At 34.5% G+C, this 19695-nt stretch overlaps 3 protein-coding genes across 11 annotated transcripts in view; 1 reads left to right on the top strand and 2 right to left on the bottom strand.

The window, feature by feature from the left end:
* The window catches only part of LOC114877001 (collagen alpha-1(XVIII) chain), a 182721-nt gene extending 175623 nt beyond the window's left edge, over positions 1-7098 (top strand). For 4 of the 7 annotated variants that reach the window (XM_029189046.2, XM_029189043.2, XM_029189039.2 and 1 more), the window contains 13 exons: positions 147-516; positions 762-1162; positions 1418-1429; positions 1717-1821; positions 2948-3203; positions 3475-3549; positions 3775-3869; positions 3953-4045; positions 4235-4357; positions 4452-4466; positions 4886-5080; positions 5151-5266; positions 5398-7098. In XM_029189046.2, coding sequence (XP_029044879.2) covers positions 147-516; positions 762-1162; positions 1418-1429; positions 1717-1821; positions 2948-3203; positions 3475-3549; positions 3775-3869; positions 3953-4045; positions 4235-4357; positions 4452-4466; positions 4886-5080; positions 5151-5266; positions 5398-5692 — 2151 coding nt within the window. In that variant the 3' untranslated portion in view covers positions 5693-7098. The remainder of the gene's footprint in view (positions 1-146; positions 517-761; positions 1163-1417; positions 1430-1716; positions 1822-2947; positions 3204-3474; positions 3550-3774; positions 3870-3952; positions 4046-4234; positions 4358-4451; positions 4467-4885; positions 5081-5150; positions 5267-5397) is intronic. The other 3 variants (XM_029189041.2, XM_046287796.1, XM_029189042.2) reach the window with 3 other exon arrangements.
* Positions 7099-7197: 99 nt separating this feature from the next.
* LOC114876994 (THO complex subunit 1) lies at positions 7198-10052 on the bottom strand. Of its 3 annotated transcripts, none has more exons than XM_029189026.2 (9): positions 9928-10052; positions 9138-9830; positions 8809-9056; positions 8635-8661; positions 8264-8563; positions 8039-8188; positions 7827-7974; positions 7512-7748; positions 7198-7438 (listed from the first exon to the last, which is right to left on the bottom strand). In XM_029189026.2, the coding sequence occupies exons 1-9, from the start codon at positions 9961-9963 to the stop codon at positions 7283-7285; spliced, it is 1995 nt and encodes a 664-aa protein (XP_029044859.1). In that variant the 5' UTR covers positions 9964-10052; the 3' UTR covers positions 7198-7282. The 3 variants fall into 3 exon arrangements, with proteins under 3 accessions (XP_029044859.1, XP_029044860.1, XP_029044861.1); XM_029189027.2 differs by having other exon boundaries at positions 7512-7745; XM_029189028.2 differs by lacking the exon at positions 8635-8661.
* Positions 10053-11829: 1777 nt separating this feature from the next.
* Positions 11830-19675, bottom strand: LOC114876995 (E3 ubiquitin-protein ligase SMURF1). The gene is made up of 6 exons (XM_029189030.2): positions 19203-19675; positions 18465-18503; positions 18282-18390; positions 18075-18208; positions 17730-17994; positions 11830-17657 (listed from the first exon to the last, which is right to left on the bottom strand). The coding sequence occupies exons 1-6, from the start codon at positions 19255-19257 to the stop codon at positions 15530-15532; spliced, it is 2730 nt and encodes a 909-aa protein (XP_029044863.1). The 5' UTR covers positions 19258-19675; the 3' UTR covers positions 11830-15529.
* Positions 19676-19695: the final 20 nt, after the last annotated feature.

The raw sequence follows: 19695 nt of genomic DNA, 5'->3' as shown, positions 1-19695 counted from the left end.
AAGCCAAAATTTCGAAGACGTAAGCGAAAATAAATAGGTTTTTATTTTATAAATGTGACAATCCTAAAGTTTATAATTCTATAAATTACCATATTCTTTGCGAAAAGTATTATTGAAAAAGAAGATTTCTGTTTTTAAAATTTCAGACGGATAGTATCCCGTTGAGACCAGGGATGCCAGGCGAGAGAGGTGAAGCAGGCGCTCCAGGAAGTCCAGGACCAAAGGGGGAATCAGGAGTTGCTGGTGCCAAAGGTAACAAAGGCGAACCAGGGCACAAAGGATTGAAAGGTGATCACGGAAAAGAAGGACCGAGAGGAATTCAAGGATTCAAGGGTGAACCTGGCGCTCCTGGAGCACCAGGACTCCCTGGTGCGCCAGGTGAAAATGGAAGACCAGCTGAGAAAGGTGATAAGGGAGACACAGGGCCAGAAGGAAAACCTGGTCCTCCTGGAGCACCTGGCCCACCAGGTCTAACTGGAGTTAGTGGTCCTGGAGGTGTAAATGTTGGAGAAGCGGGTGAGATATGAAAAATAAAATTTATTATGTCACATTTCAAATTACGAATATTGTACTGATAATGTTTTCTCATTATTGATTCATTGATATTTCAAACCATTAATAAATACGCATTATTAACAAATGTTATTATTGTTACAATCCGTAATATGTTTATAACATGTTTGATTTGCGTTTTCACAATAATTAATTTCCGCTTTTGTATATCAGTACTATTGTGTTGTTTAACTTGTTCGATTAATTAGCGTTAAGAGCAAAAGGTGACAAAGGGGAAGCCGGCGCCCGTGGGTTCAAAGGGGATAAGGGCACCAAAGGCGAGAAAGGAGATAAAGGTGACTCTGGTCCATCCGGAATTCCCGGTGTGAATGGTATTCAAGGACCTCAAGGCAACAAAGGCGAGCCAGGCAAGGATGGAGTTCCCGGAGGATCAGGAAGCGTTGGAGCAAAGGGCGAAAAAGGTGAGAGAGGTCCACCAGGAGCCACAGCCATAGCAAGCTCGGGCGATTACATCACTGTCAAGGGTGAAAAGGGCGCTGAAGGGAAGAGAGGTAGAAGAGGACGACCTGGAGAACCGGGACACCCGGGACCTGTAGGACCACCTGGGAAGCCTGGAGTTATGGGCGAAATTGGATTACCAGGATGGGTGGTAAGAGAACAATTTATTTTTCTATCGATCAATTTTTCCGCTATACATACTACTATTGAATTTTCATTTCAGATAGAGAAAAAAAATGCAAAGAATTATTATTTTACTATTATTGTTTATTTAAATAAAGATTGTGTACCTAAGGTTAAACAAAATGGTATTTTGCTATTATAAAGTATTTAATAATTATGCTTTTACATGTATAAATTTCATAATTCTAAAATCATAATAATCTTTTTTCAATGCTGAGTACAGAATAGTATGAAAGTAAGTATTCGCTCAATAATATTAAAATAATTTTTCAAAATGTACGTAATTTAGATATTAATCAAATAATTAATTAGTTACTTCAAAATCATATTAATCAACTAATTACTACGAATGACAGCGTGAGGGGTGATAATTAGATTAGAAAATTAGAAATCAAAGTAATCGAACGAATGTATACTAGATTGACCTGCATGCGAGTTTAATTAAAGGGTTAATGAACGTGGAATATTCATGAACGGAAAGGTAGGACGCGAACTCTGTATATCGGTAACTATTTCTAACAGGGTCGTCCTGGAACTCCTGGACTTCCTGGACCTGTTGGACCGGTAGGACCCAAGGGAGAAAAAGGAGAACCCGGTACACCGAGCCCTTACGGAGTTTCCGTTGGTGTAAGTACAATTTACAGTTTCTCGTCAAAATCCAGAACTGCGAACGTCCAACAGTGATGCTCTTGGGGAACACGTTACGTTCAAACTAACGTCATAGTTGTTTTCACGTAATCTGTCGAACACAATTTATTTATACTATCCGTCCACAGTTTCTGGACATTTACGAAATTTCATATAAACTTGATGAAACTTGTGCAGTCGTTAACTTGTTGAATAACCAAACCAATTTTGTACCTTGCCCATGATTTCTTCATACTTATTTTTTGATTTAGTATTAATTTAAAGTTTTAAGAAGCTTCATTTATTTACTTGTATTATGTCATCTTTCGGTTGGCGAACCATGGAGAGAAACCCAGTTTCAATTTAATTTTGTATTTCATATTATTTTCAATAAACACCAATGGATACTTAGGACGACCTAATGGAAGTTTAAGATTGAAATTAATGCTCAGTAAAGAATAGTAATATCAGAGAAATGTTTAATCCTATCTAGGCAGTGGCAGATGAAAAATGAAGATGTATACGATGATCTATAATTCCCATGGCAAACTTTTGAACATTATTGAAGATGATATTACGTGTAAAAAATTTGACGCAAACAAGAGTTCTGTTAGAGGATGAAATTAAAGTAAAAAAAATTTAACAAACAGGGATATTTTTGGCCGAAACGACCACAGGAAGAAGCTCGCAGAACTTATAACCGTGATCGTAGATCACCACGTACAACATCCTGTACACTGAACAAGGTGTAAAACTCGAGGAATGACAGGAATTAATGCAAGTGTGCGCTCGACGCTTGCCTCTCTTTTTATTCTGTTTTATTTTTCTCGGCTACCGAAGCCGCAACTCAATTTATTCGACGCCCCGAACAGAAACTCGTCGAAAATTTCCTCGACATCCTTGACAACTGACAAGTACGACCGAATGCGCGTGGCAGAGCTTAATTCACTACAGTTTGGTTTAAAAGCCGTGCAAATATAAAGCAAATTTGATGCATTTATCTCATTTTCCAGCAAAGGAACACGTTTCGAGTTTTATAACAATTTGTATTAGACGAATATTTTTGTTCTACATAGAGAATTCAATTGAATTAAAAACTTCTATTTGATTATTGAACGATGTACAGGTAAAAGGTGACAAAGGGGACGATGGTTTCCCTGGAATTTCTGGACAACCTGGTAGAGATGGTCAAAGAGGAGCTCCAGGACCTCCTGGACCACCTGGACCACCGTCGCAAGGGAACTACATTCCAGTTCCTGGACCCCCAGGACCTCCTGGACCACCAGGACCACCTGGGCTATCTTTAATTGGACAGAAAGGAGAGCCTGGAATTGGTAGAAGTCATATCTTTGGTGAAAGAGATTATTACGGTGTTAGACAAGGTAAATTATTAATTTATATATAATTACACCTGATTAATAATTAAACTGTGCTGAAATAAAAGGATATGATTATTATTGTTAGAGAAGAGAAACACGAGGAACTGTACATAATAGAATTCCATTTATTGCGATAAAAGTTTACTACGTAATTAATTAGATTTAATAATAATCTTTATTTTAATTTAATATGAATACAGAGCAGTAGATTTTTATATTAATTTGTATGTAAAAATAAATATAAAAAAACATTCTTTATTCCTTGTATCACAAGGAGCCAGAACTAGCCTGGATGAATTGAAGGCACTTCATGAACTGAAACAACTAAAAGAACTAAAGGAACACTTAGGTAATGCTAAAAATTAAATATTGTATAGTTATTTTAAAAAACAAATTACTTTTCTGACATAATTTAAATTTTATCTAATTTCTTCTTTTTCTTTTTTTTTAAGAAAAGCATTATAACAAGTTTTAATATATTCGTAAAAGCACCGTCGTTATTTATATGACACGACTATTTAAATTCTCTAGTACGTACTTAATATTTTTATTTTTTGACCGAAATGTTTTATAGGTGCTGCAACCGCTGCAACCAGAGGTCCATTAGAAAGCACAACAAAGATTGTACCAGGTGCAGTAACTTTCCAGAACACAGAAGCCATGACAAAGGTAAACTGTTTACGATATTAACAAGTTTAATCCCACACGAATTGCAATAACAGTTAAGTAATATTACCTTGTTATACTTTTAGATGTCCGCTGTGAGTCCAGTTGGTACATTGGCTTATATCATTGACGAACAAGCGCTACTTGTTAGAGTAAACAATGGCTGGCAATACATTGCAGTTAGTATAAAATTATATTTTCTATCGTGTTTTATATTTCTCTACGTATTTTCCTATTAACTATTTATAAGGATTTGGAAATTGGTTTCATCGAGGATCTTTAATATTTCTTCTTCCACATTTATTTAACAGATGGTAATGTTACGGCAGAGTCGATTTAATTCTAAATATTTATTCTGTGCTATATAGTTAGGTACACTTTTGCCTATAACTACCCCAGCACCACCGACCACATCGCCGCCCCCAGCGAATCCACCCTTCGAGGCTTCCAACTTGATCAACCAGATACCCGTAAAAGCAGATGGTACAGGGGTGAGTAACTATCTTAATCCTGTAAAACGTTACTGATAAGAAGCGAACTAATGTATTACTTAATTCCAATGAAATTTTCCTTTTTGCTTCGAAGTGGTATCCGCGAATGGTAAGTCATTGGTACATCACTTTTTCTGTAAAAAACCAACGAAACACTGCTTCTTTTCAATCTTCCTGTTTCAAGATTAAAAAACTAGAATTCTCAGTTTCAGCTACATTTTACTTTTAATAATTACTTCTGTAAAATTATGTCAAAAATATAACATTTCTATCAATTGTTTATAAAATCATCAAATGAATATGTACATAACAAGGGTAGATGCAATTTTAACCTTAGGATCTTACTATTATAACTTTTAATATTTGACTGTAATATTAGAAAAATCTTTAATAGTCCTGAACAACCCCTTTTTCATTCAATTGAGTGAAATGCTTTCGGTTATTGATGGCAAATAACGCGCTCGATAACCGGTCGAAAATGTAACAATAAAGTTCAGTTTTTGACAATAATGTAATGTCGATTTTCAGCTACGAATGGCAGCTCTGAACGAACCGTTTACGGGCGATATGCACGGTGTACGGGGGGCTGACTACGCCTGTTATCGACAAGCAAAACGAGCTGGCTTAAGGGGTACATTCCGCGCGTTCCTCAGCTCCAGGGTTCAGAATGTTGACAGTATTGTAAGACTCGGGGACCGTGATCTTCCTATCGTCAACATAAAGGTGATTCAGAATCTAAATTTCGGACATAATCATACAAATTTTTCTTAAACATTCCTGTCCATGTTTACAGGGAGACGTTCTGTTCAACTCTTGGAAGGAAATGTTCAACGGGAACGGAGCATATTTCTCTCAAAATCCTCGAATCTACAGTTTCAACGGAAAGAACATCCTAACTGACTTTGCATGGTAAATTTCTGATATTTTAGTTAACGCTGAAGGAGCAAACTTCGTGACTAACGATAAGTTGAAGTATCCCAAGTGGCATTTGATTCTGACGTGTAAATTTAATTTATAACTGTTTTCGTTCTTCACTTCAGGCCAGAAAAGGTAGCATGGCACGGTTCCCATAAATTGGGAGATCGGGCAATGGACACCTATTGCGACGCTTGGCATTCGAGTAGCTCTGATCGTTACGGATTAGGATCGCCTTTAACAGGAGGACGCCTGTTAGAACAAGTTCGCTACTCCTGTGACAACAAGTTCGCTTTGCTCTGTATAGAGGTGACCAGCGAGACCACAAGGAGGAGGAGGAACGCCGAAGTTGAGGAAGAGGAGGATGAGATGTCGGAGAACGATTACAAGGAATACTTGGATGCTCTGATGGAGAATTAACTCTTCTCATCCTGGCCCCTAATTATAACGTAAACAGCAGCAAGAAACAAACAGTTTCGCTCGTTGTTGTGTAAATAGAAACCGAGATCATCATCTGTCTGATGGACGAGTGGAAAGCAATAAAAGGAAATTAAGCATCGTTCGAATCGGTGATGAAACACACTATCAGGCATTGATCGTCGATGATCTCGTTTCTAAGATCCGTAAAATCTGTATCTGTAATTCCAAAGGTTATAATCGCGAGTTATTAGCCAACGCTTTACACGAATTTTCGTTCTCTCTTTAAGAAATAAGACTGATCGTCTAAACATCGTTCATCAGTGTTTCATATCGATTGCCTGTGCTCTTGATCCATCGCTGTCGAGTGCCGGATTAATCGAACGTGTCGGAATCATTAGGAATTACCCTGCGTCACGATAAACGTCCAGTTCTTAAACCGTTACTGTGAAAGGAGATTCTTCGAAGCGTGGCCAAAATTGGTCGCACCCCGAGTCATAATTTAACTGTTAAGAAATAACGAAACAAAAATGTAGGAGAAAATAAAAAGAAGGTAAACTAAACGGGCTGCCGTAACGACCTAAATAAAAAGTCGGGGTTCGTATCCGCGATCAAATTGCATTTACACTTTAGCCAATACATATGGGTGTGTATGTTAGATGTAAGAAATCAGTCGATTAAGAAGGATTCCACAAAAGACCATTATTGAGTTTCTCCGTAATTCGGAATCCAGATTTATGCTCCGTGTATCGTTCATGATCGATGCATCAGTATGATACGAATTGCACAATGAATAAAGTTGCAGCTCGCAAAGGTTAAAATTGCAAGGAAAGTCGTTATAAATAAATTGGCCTAACAGGTGTGTACAATTGAAGAAATTGTCAGAACCACTCAACGGTACAGTATATACTCTATTGTCGAATTTAACATGTTCGAACCCACTTGGGTAAAAATTTATCAAATTGAAGGAGAATCGTTCTTTAAGAAATCCTAAAGTCGTTCAGGAATTTAAGTCTTACGATACGTGAAGTTTATAATGGTCCATTGTTAAGAGCTGCCGCTATCTTAAATCATAATTGGTATCTGCTTTTACATCGAGCATAAATCCAGTCTAAGTCAGTGTCTATAATTCGAAGATACGATATATTACTAACGTTAAATCAATTAATTATGATTAAGTAGAAAGATCGTCGGTCTATACTTTTAAGTTTGTCAGCACGCTTGTTGGCGAATATGTATTTTGTATCGGAGAATGGATATCCCCCTCGATGCCGTACGTAGATCTTGACGTAACGTTATAAAATCAACTATCCTTCAGTATAATTTGCACCGAGGACCGTTTCATTTCAAAATTTTGTATTATTTGTACACTTTATTATTGTCTTTCTAAATAAATGGCGAAAAGTATATCTACTGGACTTTCGATACCTTGTATCATTTGATTATATTTAGGAATGGTTAAAATTCAGGATTCTGGGAATGGTTGCAATTTCATAAAAAGACTATCCTTAAAAAAATTGTAAAAATTTAATTCACATAAACTGTACAATTTTTTAGAGTACATATCTTTACACATACTTTTCGAAACGATAATTAAGATTTTAAAACAGCCAATGCTTCTGTGAACTTTAAACCTTCTAAAATATAAGCTAAATTCTCCATAGACGCATCCACATCTTCCTCTGCCCAAATCTCTAACATATTTTTGCACTGTTCGTATGGTGTTGGTTTGCTTTGGAAGAATGTAATCTGGAAGTAAGTATATAAATTTATTCGTAATTTTTCTTTATAATATATTCAATTTTCTTTATTGTTTACTTACCTCTTCACTTGTATAACCAAGCTTCGTTGCTAATTTCTTCCAATCACCTTTAAGAATTTCGGATAATTTTGCCACCATTTCAGGGGTAACTTTCGTTAATTTTCGCGATTTTGTATCAGTATTTTCAGATTCAACTTGTTCACTTTCCTGCTTTAGAACGTCTTCAGAGAATTCCTGATCAGTTGCTTCAGACGGTGGTGTTTCTTCCGTTTCTAACTTTATATCTGATTGCGTCTGCTTTAATAATAATAAATAATGTATTTTAACAATTGCATAAAAACAATACGGCTATCAAAACGGAAATAATATACTTACTGGACGATCTTTGGCAATTTTTTTAATCATCGTTTCAAGATATTCCGGAAGTTTATTAATAGGATAATTTCCGTGAACAAAAAAGTGAGGGCTGCGTCTAGCTAATAATCTTAATGCCCTCCAACCGAAATTTCCATCATTTACTTTCCTATAACGTAATAATTTAATTAAACCATTTATTTTGTAATAGTAAATAAAAAGAATATACTCACTTATACTCGTCATCTACCATTGCGCTGGGATCTAATTGCATAATAGCTTCCTCGAAATATGTCTCTAAAGATGGAAGGAAATCTCGATCTTTAGATTTACATGCTTCCAAATTATTAGGACACAAATTCCACAGTTTTGTGAGTTCTGGACTATGAAACAATTAAATTTAATTAAATATATAATAAAATGTTAAATATTTTAATCTGTAAAAGTTGCATGCTTACTTTCCCATATGATATTTTCCTACTGTTTGAGCATCTCTAATAACATCCCCGATTCTATGCCTCGGTCTTTTTGGTTTTCTTACGTCTTCTATATCACTACTAGAATCTGGAGCTGGCTTTTTAAATGGTGGACAACCTTCGTTCTTCCACGCATTCCAATGTTCCTCACGTTTCAATATGTTTTTAACAGTTTCCGCAAATGCCGGGCCATCAGGAGGTGTTTCTGCCAGCAAGGCGTACACTTGTTCCGTGGTTGCTTTTACCCAATCTACTTGGTCAGGCTTCAGTTCATGTGTTTCACTTAAAAATGACAAAATTTATTGAGACTCTGTTTTGAAAATAGTTCAAAACACTATTTAAGGAAAGCAGACCTTGTCTCATAGCCACTGGCAAGGAAGCTTTGGAAAACAAACATCGTTTTATAGCTTTCAAAATCGTTTTACTAATATTTCATAAGAAATGTGCAATTCTATCAAGAGGAATTGTGAATTCAAATGTAATGTAATCCAAGTACAAAAGGAGTGCGTGCAAATTCAGATACTTACGCTTTAAATTTTACAGTGCTATTAAGATACTGGAAAAGAATGAGAAATTGCAGCAATACATATCGTCTAAAATTGGAATCTGATAACTGTAATTCCAGCAATTTCTGATTTGTTAGATATTTTGCAAAATAAGGAGTTTCTTTATGAGATCCTTCCATTGAAGTATCAAGTTTTACAGATGTTGCTGGGTAAGAACGTTGTTCTTCCAATTTGAAAGATGAAAATGCTGATAGCACACTTGAAGCATGCTAGAAAAACATGAATGGAAAAATATAAAATTTCTTTACAACGTATAATTTTATGATTCCAATAATGTAGCTGAAACTTACTGCTGAAAATACTTTCCAATACATTTTCATATAACATTGATTTGGATTTCTAAAGAAATCTTGCAGTGCCCAAAATTTTCTGTATAAATTATAATCAATTGGCACTTTACTTTCTGATTTATCTTCATCTTTAGTTACTTGCTCTAAATCATCTCCTTCTGATTTTTCAGACCCAAATTCTGTGTAATTTTCTAAATTAAATTCACTAACAATATTAAGACCAGATCTCTCAGAGAAGGGGAAAAACTTAGCTAAGAATAATAAAATCCTTCCACAAAACACAGTTTGCTGCGATCTACTTAGCCTTCTAAGCAAATCATTACACATTCTTAATAAATTATTTTTACAAGCACTGAAGAATAAATCTTCCTTCCATACAACAACGTTATTTTCAACAAAAGTAAAGAGTTGTTCGCATCTATCCAATGTCATGGAATCAAAAATATCACCAAGTAACATTACTGGCATACTTGCAGTTGCTAAATCTTTTTTGCATAATTCAATACAAAATGTGATATAAGTTTCAAGCAACTGTACATTGCTTGATGCATTTTCAGATAATATTACAAGAAGAGTGTCCCTTAATGCTTGATCGATAGCAGCTTTCCTATCACCTTCATTTGTACATCGCTCAGTACACTTCTTTTGAAACGTTTGTACATCTGACACTTTAAAACATTGTTGTAAATAATCCTGAAATACAAAATAAAATATCATTAATAACATAAACCGTATAACCTCGAAATTGTAATCAATTATATGTGATTATATCGTTTCCCATAACTCTTACACTGTATTCCTTCCTTAGTACTTCGAACGTCGCCATCGTGTAAAACAAATTGAAATGATATCTTTTATTAAGCAAATAATCCTGTTCTACTACATATCAACACTGTCTACAACAGTGACTATAGATAGTAGAAGACTGGACATGCCTTTGTTTTCAAGGACTCGTGACTCAGGGGGTCTCTGACACCCCGGATGCCATAATGTCGATATGCAAACTCAGATAAGAAATCAGTTTAGGTATATTCTTATATTTCCATCTTTCAATGTTTTATACTCTTTCTAGGTCTAATCTTTAACTATTATAGGTCATATCCATCACTATCTCGCAATTATTATTTCGCGATTTGTTTGGTTTTTGTGTACCGTCCCAGTTATTTATTATTTTTTTGTCTTGAAGGACCTTACGAGGCCTTTATCACTGCATCCCTTACTTGTCTGCATCCTTAGCATCTCTATATCCCTTATATCACTACATTCCCTATATTCCTGCATCTCGTATATGCCGGCATTCCTTATACCTCGGCATCCCTTACATGTTTGCATCCCTTACATCTCTGTACCCTTTATATCTTTGTATCCCTTACACTCCTGAATTCTCCGTGGATCTCTTGTATCCTTTCAACCCTTATAATAAATATATTATAAATAATATACTTATGGCCACTGGTTCGAGTAAAGGTAAGTAAAGGTAACTACAGGTAAGTAAAGGTAAGTAAAGGTAAGTAAAGCCTCGTGAAAAATAATTTTAAGTTTAAATTTTTGCAAAACTTAGTTCCTTTTTTTGCCGCCAGAGGGCGCTGATTCGAGGTCGATATTTTAGTTCACATTTTTGCCGCCAGAGGGCTAGAAATTGAGCATGATATAGTTCCTTTTTTTGTCACCAGAGGGCGCTGATCCGACATCGAAATTTTAGTTCGCATTTTTGCCGCCAGAGGGCCAGAAATTGAGCATGATTTAGTTCCTTTTTTTGCCACCAGAGGGCGCTGATTCGACATCGAAATTTTAGTTCGCATTTTTACCGCTAGGGGGCGCTATTTTTTCGAGAATTTCGCGAAATCTGAGCGAAAAGGAGCGCCCCCTGACGGCAAAAATTTCAACTAAAATTTCGATCTCGAATCAGCGCCCTCTGGTGGCGAAAAAAGGAACTAAATTTGTAACAATTTCTTACTGGAAGAGAGCTTATATGTATGTATAAGGGCTATAAGGGATGCAGGAATACAAAGGATTCGAGAATACGGTGAGTGGGAGTAGTCCCTGCAAGTTCAATGAAAAGAATGAAGAAAATAAATAACTGCAAAGGGTAGCCCTGGTCCATAAAGAGTAGGAATAGGATAAACAATAACTGGGAAGGGTGGTCCCCGCAAGGCCCATAAAGAGAAATAAAATAATAAATAATTAGGAAGCATGGATTTGTACCATAAAGGAGAATAAAATAATTAATAACTGAAAAGAGTGGACTTTAGTCCATAAGGAAGGATAAAATAATAAATAACTGGAAAAAGTAAGGCGGGGCTTATAAGGAAGGATAAAATAATGAATAAAAGGGATGGGTTGGCCGAGGCTTAGAAGAGAGATAAAATCATAAATGTTATTTCTCTTTGATGAGCTTGTTAATAAGCGGAAAAAATAAATAAAGTAAATTAAATAAGTAATTAAATAGTACTAATAATAACAATAAATAAACTCCGAAGGGAAAGTAGAAGTATATGTACGTTTGATAGGTTGATCCGCACCCCTCGGCGGTCGCTATAAGACTGAGGAGGTCGCACCCCGTTTTAGGTCAAACTTCTCTTATTGGGAAGAAATTACTGTATATTCTAAATTGTATAGTAGATTTGAAAATAGAACATTGCCAATATATGCTTTTATTTACGTACAAGGTATAAACAAGATTAAAAAAATGTATACTTTGGATATTTTATTAAAATATACATTTCATCCAAAATACAAAAGGAAAAGATATATATACAATTGTGTTTCGAAAGTCCTGCGCAATAATGATAATAACAACGGTTACATTAATATAATAATAGTAGTATTAATAATAATAGTAATAATAATAAGAAGAATAATAAAGTAATTGTGGTGTCCTAACGCATTTGCATTTTGTTTTTTAGACTTTCGCACGTAGCTTGGTAATCATTTTTTGAAGATACATGATTACGTTCTTGAACAAACGATTTTTTTTTATTATCAATATATTGGAGTTGCTTCCAATTTCTTTAAATGCCTTTTTTTATTCGTATTGATAAATATTAGTAAAATATCTTGCTATTGGGTATAATAAGAATTTATTATTGCCGAGTTCAGTATACAATATACTTATAAACGTGGAATTCGAAATCTCATCACTATATACTTTAACGAACTTCGATCGTTAAACTTCGTTTATACAATTCAAGAGAGCATCTATACCCGTAATTAATTATTAATTATTAAATTTAATTAAAATTATCATTCGAAATCTGTTAATTGGAAAAATGTAATAAAAGTCACTGTACATGATATGTGTTAACTTAAATTCTGATTTTTCATCTTTTGTACTTTAATTTAATGATTAATATTGTCTTCTGCCACAATTAGACAGATAAAAATCCTTTAATGAATCTCACGAATGAGCAGCGAAATTTAATTGCACATAGTGATAAATGGTTGAAAGGAGCGTTTCCTTTTGTTTACATTAATGATAAACACAGATTCAATTTTCATTAATTGCTTATACATGTAATATATATATGTATATAAAAACACTAAAGCTTTTTTTTTAAAATACTTATTACTCACTGTGTTAGAAGTTTTTCAAGTCAATCTGCTTATAAAATATTTATGCATATTACTTTTCTCGTAATTGATTTCTTTTTAACTGCAAGATATAATGTATTAGAGAATGATTCTAATACGCGAAAAATATTTATAAATCTGAATAATTTAAAGCTTCATTGGCAATATTTGTCTGAATAGTGATCTAATTATTAATTTATTTTTCGATTAATGAACGATTTATTTTATACCCTACACATATATTCATAAAATCTACTCCGCGACAATTTTTAGGTATTTTAATTAATGAGATTTTCTCTTAAAATGACGTGCAATATTATTTTTATTCCAAAATATGATGGGCATTAAATGTTTGTCCTTTTTTTTCATTGACATCAACTCCAAGGCACTAATAAGGCCTTTATTCCCCTCAGATGTGACATTAAAAGAAGTTTAAAATGTAACAAAATAGTGGGAGATCCTCTCTATGTATTTTAATAACTTAATTTTTAAAACATATGTAAATACTAAAGAGATTTTTAGAAAAGACGAGGTCTTATTAAAAACTTGTAACAAATTTTTAAAATAATATCAAGATTAACATTCTGGCATGATTAAATAATTTTAGATCAGCAGCATCATTCGATAAATTTCATTTAATACTGTTGTAACATCTTACGAATGCATAATTACTTTTCTTTTTTTTATAATTATTGCACTCGTTCTCGTGTAAAAATCGAATGGCTGCGTCGTTAATATTATATCACGCAAAACATATAAATAATAATTATTTATTTTCACATCAGTGTTAACACCGTAAATAAAATTTTCAAAATGATGAAGGCAAAGTAATCAGACCGTGTTTCAAAACCGAAAACGGGTGATACTTTAAAAAGTATTAAATATAACATCTCATTAGCAGAACAATAATATTTAAAAAGAAAAGCACGTTTAATAATAAAACAAATTTTTAAAAGGCATCTCCCACTATTTCTTCTCTTTTCACGATATGTGTGATCACAGTTGTGTGCAGAATAAAATACAATAATAGAATAATATTAATAATACGAAATAATGATTCGTGCTATCAGCTATTAGATGTTTTTACAATAAAAGTAAATGTTATAAACTAAACGAAAGATTCGTGCGATAAATAAGTGTTTCTATACTTTACTAAAGCTTCGGCCATAACGAATACAAAATTAGTAAAGTATAGATCATTTGATAAATTTCTTAAAAAAAAAAAAAAGAGTTGATTCGAGCAAAAATGTTTCTTTTAATTTTATATAAACTTGTCGAATAAACCCTTTCCTTAAATATACATGTGTTCGATTTTAAATTAAAGCTAATGTACAGGATTCACGGATTCAGTCTACACTAGAACCGATGCATGTTTATTGTGCTAAGCTTAATTATGTAGCTCGCACATTATACGCTCGTGTTAATTAATTTTGTATTAAACTGTACTATTTACATTTTACTAACGCATTCGGTGCTACTGGCTGCTAAACAAGCAACAATGGTTGGACAATATTAGTTACACAACAATAACAACATTTTTCCATTGCATTATAGAGTCCATACGCAAGTGTTTATATATCATTTTAATACTGGAAACATTTTATGTTGTCATTGATTTAAATTTTAATCAACATAATTCAAAGGGATAATTCTCTTTACTAAATCTGTGTTAAGAGAATTTAGTAAAGTTTCGAACTGTATTGAGTAATGAAAATTAAGAGCTCGTAATATTTCTATCAATTGTTAAAAATAAAAAAGATTAAACACTTGCGTTTAAATCTATGATGTATATACAAATTTTTTGTTTCCCTTCCTCACCATAACCAATTTGAAGTAATACATAGTAAAATATTAGTTCCCAGTACTATTTTGTAACCATCTGATTATATAGAGAGTGAATTTGAATATATATCCTTAGTCTGTCACTAAATTCTATTATTTTAAAGTTGTTAATATGAAATTATTAATGAACTGTGCATAATTATTACATTTGATTGAAGAGAAATTGAAAGCTCTCGAAAACCAAACACACTGTCCCACTGTATGAAATGAATTTCAAACAGTTCATATAGAAAATACTTGAATATTTTGAGATTCTTAAGCGAACAATTTTTTTTTTTTATTTTTCATATTTTTATTCAATATAAAATACTAACATGAGCGTATTTAATTACTGATGAGTGGTTTTCGTTGCGTGAAAAAATTCATTTTCTGTACATATTTTGTGCATGAATGACTTTTTATATTTGCTATTATATCTTGAAAACAATAAAAAAAATTCTTTGATGGTGATCTTATAAGTAAATTATTGACCCTAGATGTACGATGGAAAACATAATTAATGTAAATAAAATCAAACATCAGACCAGTTAAAATACATATGTACCTCAGTGAAATTGTAATACATCTATTAGTCACCGAAGACTAAAAGTAATTAAAGACCAATATAATCGAAATTTCTGAGGAACCATTCGTTGAAATTTTTTATGGACGAAGCGTGAAAATCACAAAAGTGTTCATATACCAATCGACGATCATTTAGAAGTCATTACAACCATCAAGGCCATTTGGACATTTGTACAAAAACGTTGTCAGAATTCTTTCTGACCTTTTACGTATTAACAGTTCTCATTCTATGATACTAGCTCTTCTCGTATTCTCATCAGATAACATTCCCTTTTATTACTTTAAAAATTAATGTTTAATTTAACGACAGTAAACTCGGTCGACAAGTACCTATTTCCTGCTATGAAAAGCCCATAACTTCGGCGATTTTATTACACAAATTATGTGATTAAAATGAAGTTATGCATTTTACCTATTCATTCGACAGCAAAACCGCAGGTTTCCTCGACTGCTTGCGTGAGTTTGTCAAGCATTTTCTGATAACTCGGATAACTTTCTGGAATATCTATTCGGTTGAAACAGGTATGCGCTTTGGGTAAATTTTCACTCGGCGCATCGACAGCGTGAATTGTGAATAAACGAGGACCCGCAGCTCCCGTCGATCCTTGTAAAGCTTTAAAACCTTGTAAAGGAACTCTAGAACTTCCAGTGACAAACTGAAGTAATCGAGCCCTCATTTCTTCTCCGTAAGATTCCACTATTTGCCAGAACCATTTTACTACCGGTGTATCGGGAGTACAATGTTTTAATCGTGTATGCATTTTCCAGTCATTAATATCGATGGTTCCTAAACCACCTATGACCAATTCTAACTCTCTCTCATCGAACGGTCTTAATAGTTGAGGTGGAATTAATTCATGGAATCCTTTTTGCAACGCCAGAAACTGTTGTTCAATTCCTCGCATAAAGCGATAATTCACGTATAAACGGACGTATTCTTTTTTATTTTCTTCAGTCACAGGAATGTCTTTACCACCGGGTTTTAATTCATGATTCTTCAACATTCCAAAGCTACTGTGTTCCACTGAAAATGTAGCATCCAGTACTCCATCTATACTGTTCTCTAACATCCATGTAAGACTTCTATGTAACTCTGGATCAACGCCCTCTATATCAGTAAGGGTTATTGCTTTATTAAGCAACATCTTGTAGAATGGGGTTGTGAAACCACCATCTATGTGATGACCATGAAAAACAGCAATTCCTATTATCCTGCCAGCAAAATGGAAATAAGATAGATGTTCTGGATTTATTCCAGAATCTGGGTTAATTTGAAGCGTGTAATTATCATCTCTTGAATATTGAAAAAGGCCGTATTGCGGATTTAACATCTCGTGTGATAATAAATATAACCACTCTCGTGCTACTCCGCCATAGTCGAGGCCTTCTTCTCCGCGAAATTTTACCATAAGTCTTTTCCGCATATCCTTCGGTCGCATTTTCATAATCAGTCTGTACGATTCTTCAAATATTTCGTTTCTTGATACCTCGAGCCTGCAATGGCCACTTTGTGGTTGAAGAGTATTCAATTCTGCTCTCAAGCATTTCAACTTTGCCACTAAATCCCGTTTATATTTCGGCAAAAGTTCATTGTCCATCAGTTCCTTCGGTAATTCTGATACCGTCTGAGCATTCTGAACCGACGTATTTTCCACCGGCGGGGAATTATTGTTACTGCCATTTTCTGTTCTTGGCCTCGGTTGAACTGTATTGCATTGAATATTTGGTGATATGGGCGTTTCTGCTTCTGCAGGTTCATTTGCAGGTGTAGGTGCAGGTGAATTATTTGAACTACTTGTTGTTTGATTAGTTGTACTATTCTGTCGTCTATTTAATATGTTACTTATAATTTGACTCGACAATCTGGGATCGGTAAATTGTGTAGTTCTATTATTGTGATCCACAAAATAAACCCGACCACTTTGAGTCTGTCGCATTTCCCATCCACTGGGTAACGGTCCAAGCTCGTTAGCCAGTTCATTTGCTGGTAAATCGCGAGGTATTCTAGGATCATGCCATGTAGATGAACCAGTAGGTACGTGATAGAAGTACACTTGTCCTTGTTGCGTTTTTCTCATTTCATAACCTCTTGGTAAATCTGGTGGCTGCGGCGGATCAAACCTCCTCTCGTTACTTACCATTACACTGTTCCTATTTCTGTTATTTCGATTAGGCCTCCGTAATTGACCGTTATTAACACCACGATCGGGTCTAACATTCCCATTTTGATTACCATTTTGTTCATCGTTTGCTCTTGCCGGCCGTCGTTCCCTTGACGATGCCGGCGTTGCATTTCTCGTATTGTGTTGATTTTGTTGATTCCTATTTGGTTGCTGAGTCGGTGTATTCCTGGGTGTATTTGGAGTAGAACTATCCCTACTAGGTGTTCTACTAGGTGTTCCATCTCCGTTCCACTCAGGTGTACATCTAGTAGGGCTTTCAGTTCTTAAGTTCGAAGGGCTCCCGCTACCACTGGGTGAAGTAGGCTCAGAAGAAGGTAGTGGCGGTGGCTCGGGAGTAGTTGATATAATACTATTATTAGGTCTATTGTAAAAGTTAAATTTCGTCAGTGACTTGAATACGATTAATGTAAAATCTGGTAACAGAGAAACTTACCGAGTATTTGGACGAATCCATTGTGTAGTTCTAGTGTAATGATTAACGTAGTAAAGGCGTCCATTCTGAGTTCTCCTTTCTTCCCAACCATCTGGTAAATCAGTTGGACAACTCAGGTCTCCAAGAACATCAACAACAGCATTATGACCTACTGTATTGCTTACAGCACCATTATGACCATCTCGCGATAAAAGAGATACAACAACTTCTCCTTTAACAACATCAGTATCATCTGAGTGCGCTTTACAAAGGTCTAACCGTTGATCTGTAACACAAATGATATACAGTTATTTATTGTAAGGCTATTGGTAATCACCATATAGTATTAGAAAAGGCAGTAGTTACATCCTGTGTCCTTAAGCCTTTGAATTGTATTGGATAATATCCTTACACATCCTAGAAAACCTCCACCTTTCTTTTTATGTATTTTCTTATGATTCCAAACTGATATGGTTATACCGTCATCTTTCCCAATGTACCTACATAATATCAATGATTTATACATTTTCATGCAGAACATTATGTTATATACAATAGTAGAAAAATAAGTACAGATCATAATGTTGATTCCACATGGGATCTAAAGTTGCCTTGACCGTGTGTGTACTGTGACATTGACCAGAACCATCAACAGTTATTTTAGCAAAAGGATCTGGTAAGCCTAAAATAGAGTTTTTAAAATGCATCACTATTTCATAATTTTGATCTTTCTTTTTTAACATTAAAGATACTTACGAAAAAGATCTTTCCTGGCAAGATTACGGGCGCATAAAACTGTAAAATGGATAGAATAAATATCTCATAATTGATTTGAAAGATGAATGAAACAGAATTTTTTATTGTAAACTTTTTGTGCAATAAAACGGGTTACAACTTTTTATACGCATATAATTAATTTCAAGGAGTGAAACATGACAAAGTATTAATCAAGCATACTTTCAACGAATATTAAATTCGTACATTGGTATTAGGCGTCTAACATTCGTTAATTAGGCCTATTCATATTTGATTTAATCTTGGCTACATTCTGTATTCAACTAATCAACATTGAATGATTTAAAATTGAAAGAATGCTCGTGATACATCAGGCTCTTTAGAAAGCCTCAAATACTGTGGGAGAATCGAGGCGGGAGTGATAAATTCACAAAAATTAATGTTTTCAGTCGACGATCTCCCAGAGTGCTCACGGTGGGGTCTTGACCTCCGATAGGGAGTTGCCATAACCAAAGGACGAAAACCCTAGTCGAACATTTTTGCGTTTCTTCTTCGCACTCCACCGCTGGAAAACTATTGAATATTCAATAAAGATTGTTCCGATATATTTCGAAACAGACCTCCATAAGGCTCACGACGAGGCCATATTAACGAATACACAACAAATCAAGACGGGAAGGATCACAACGCGTGTTGGCTATCGGTCAACTTTCACACTCCTCTCACGGTAGATTCATTGTAATTTCCTACTAAACTCACTCGTTAAACGAATCTTCATGGCCCCATTCCTCCTGCTACCGCCCGGATTCGACATTTTCCACGTACATTTAACACTTCCTACCGCACATCGGCACTCTAATTAGTAAATAAAACTGCTGCTTGAAGCGGCAGTGCAATCCGCACACACGCAACCATACACAATTGACTGTTGCAGCTAGTCGACCTTACCGACTGCGTCGATTGTCGACTCGAGTTTCTCGAGATATATCGATAGTACCAGTACGACTCGGTTCTAACATTCAAATTTCTTTCAACTTTCAAATTAAGTTTTCCATTACATAATAACTTTTAATTATAACTTACGGGAATTTTATTTCTTAAAATGTGGTCAATTTATGTTCTACATTATGTTTTGGTTATGATTATATGAATATATAAGGTGTAGAACAAAATTTAAAATACAATTATTACAGAAAATTTTTAATATTAAAGTTTACAACATAATTCGTTTATTCAAAATCCTCTACATCGA

This window comes from Osmia bicornis, chromosome 11 (assembly GCF_907164935.1).
Source record: "Osmia bicornis bicornis chromosome 11, iOsmBic2.1, whole genome shotgun sequence".
Taxonomy (NCBI): Eukaryota; Metazoa; Arthropoda; class Insecta; order Hymenoptera; family Megachilidae; genus Osmia; species Osmia bicornis.
This window is presented reverse-complemented; position numbering and strand designations above follow the sequence as displayed.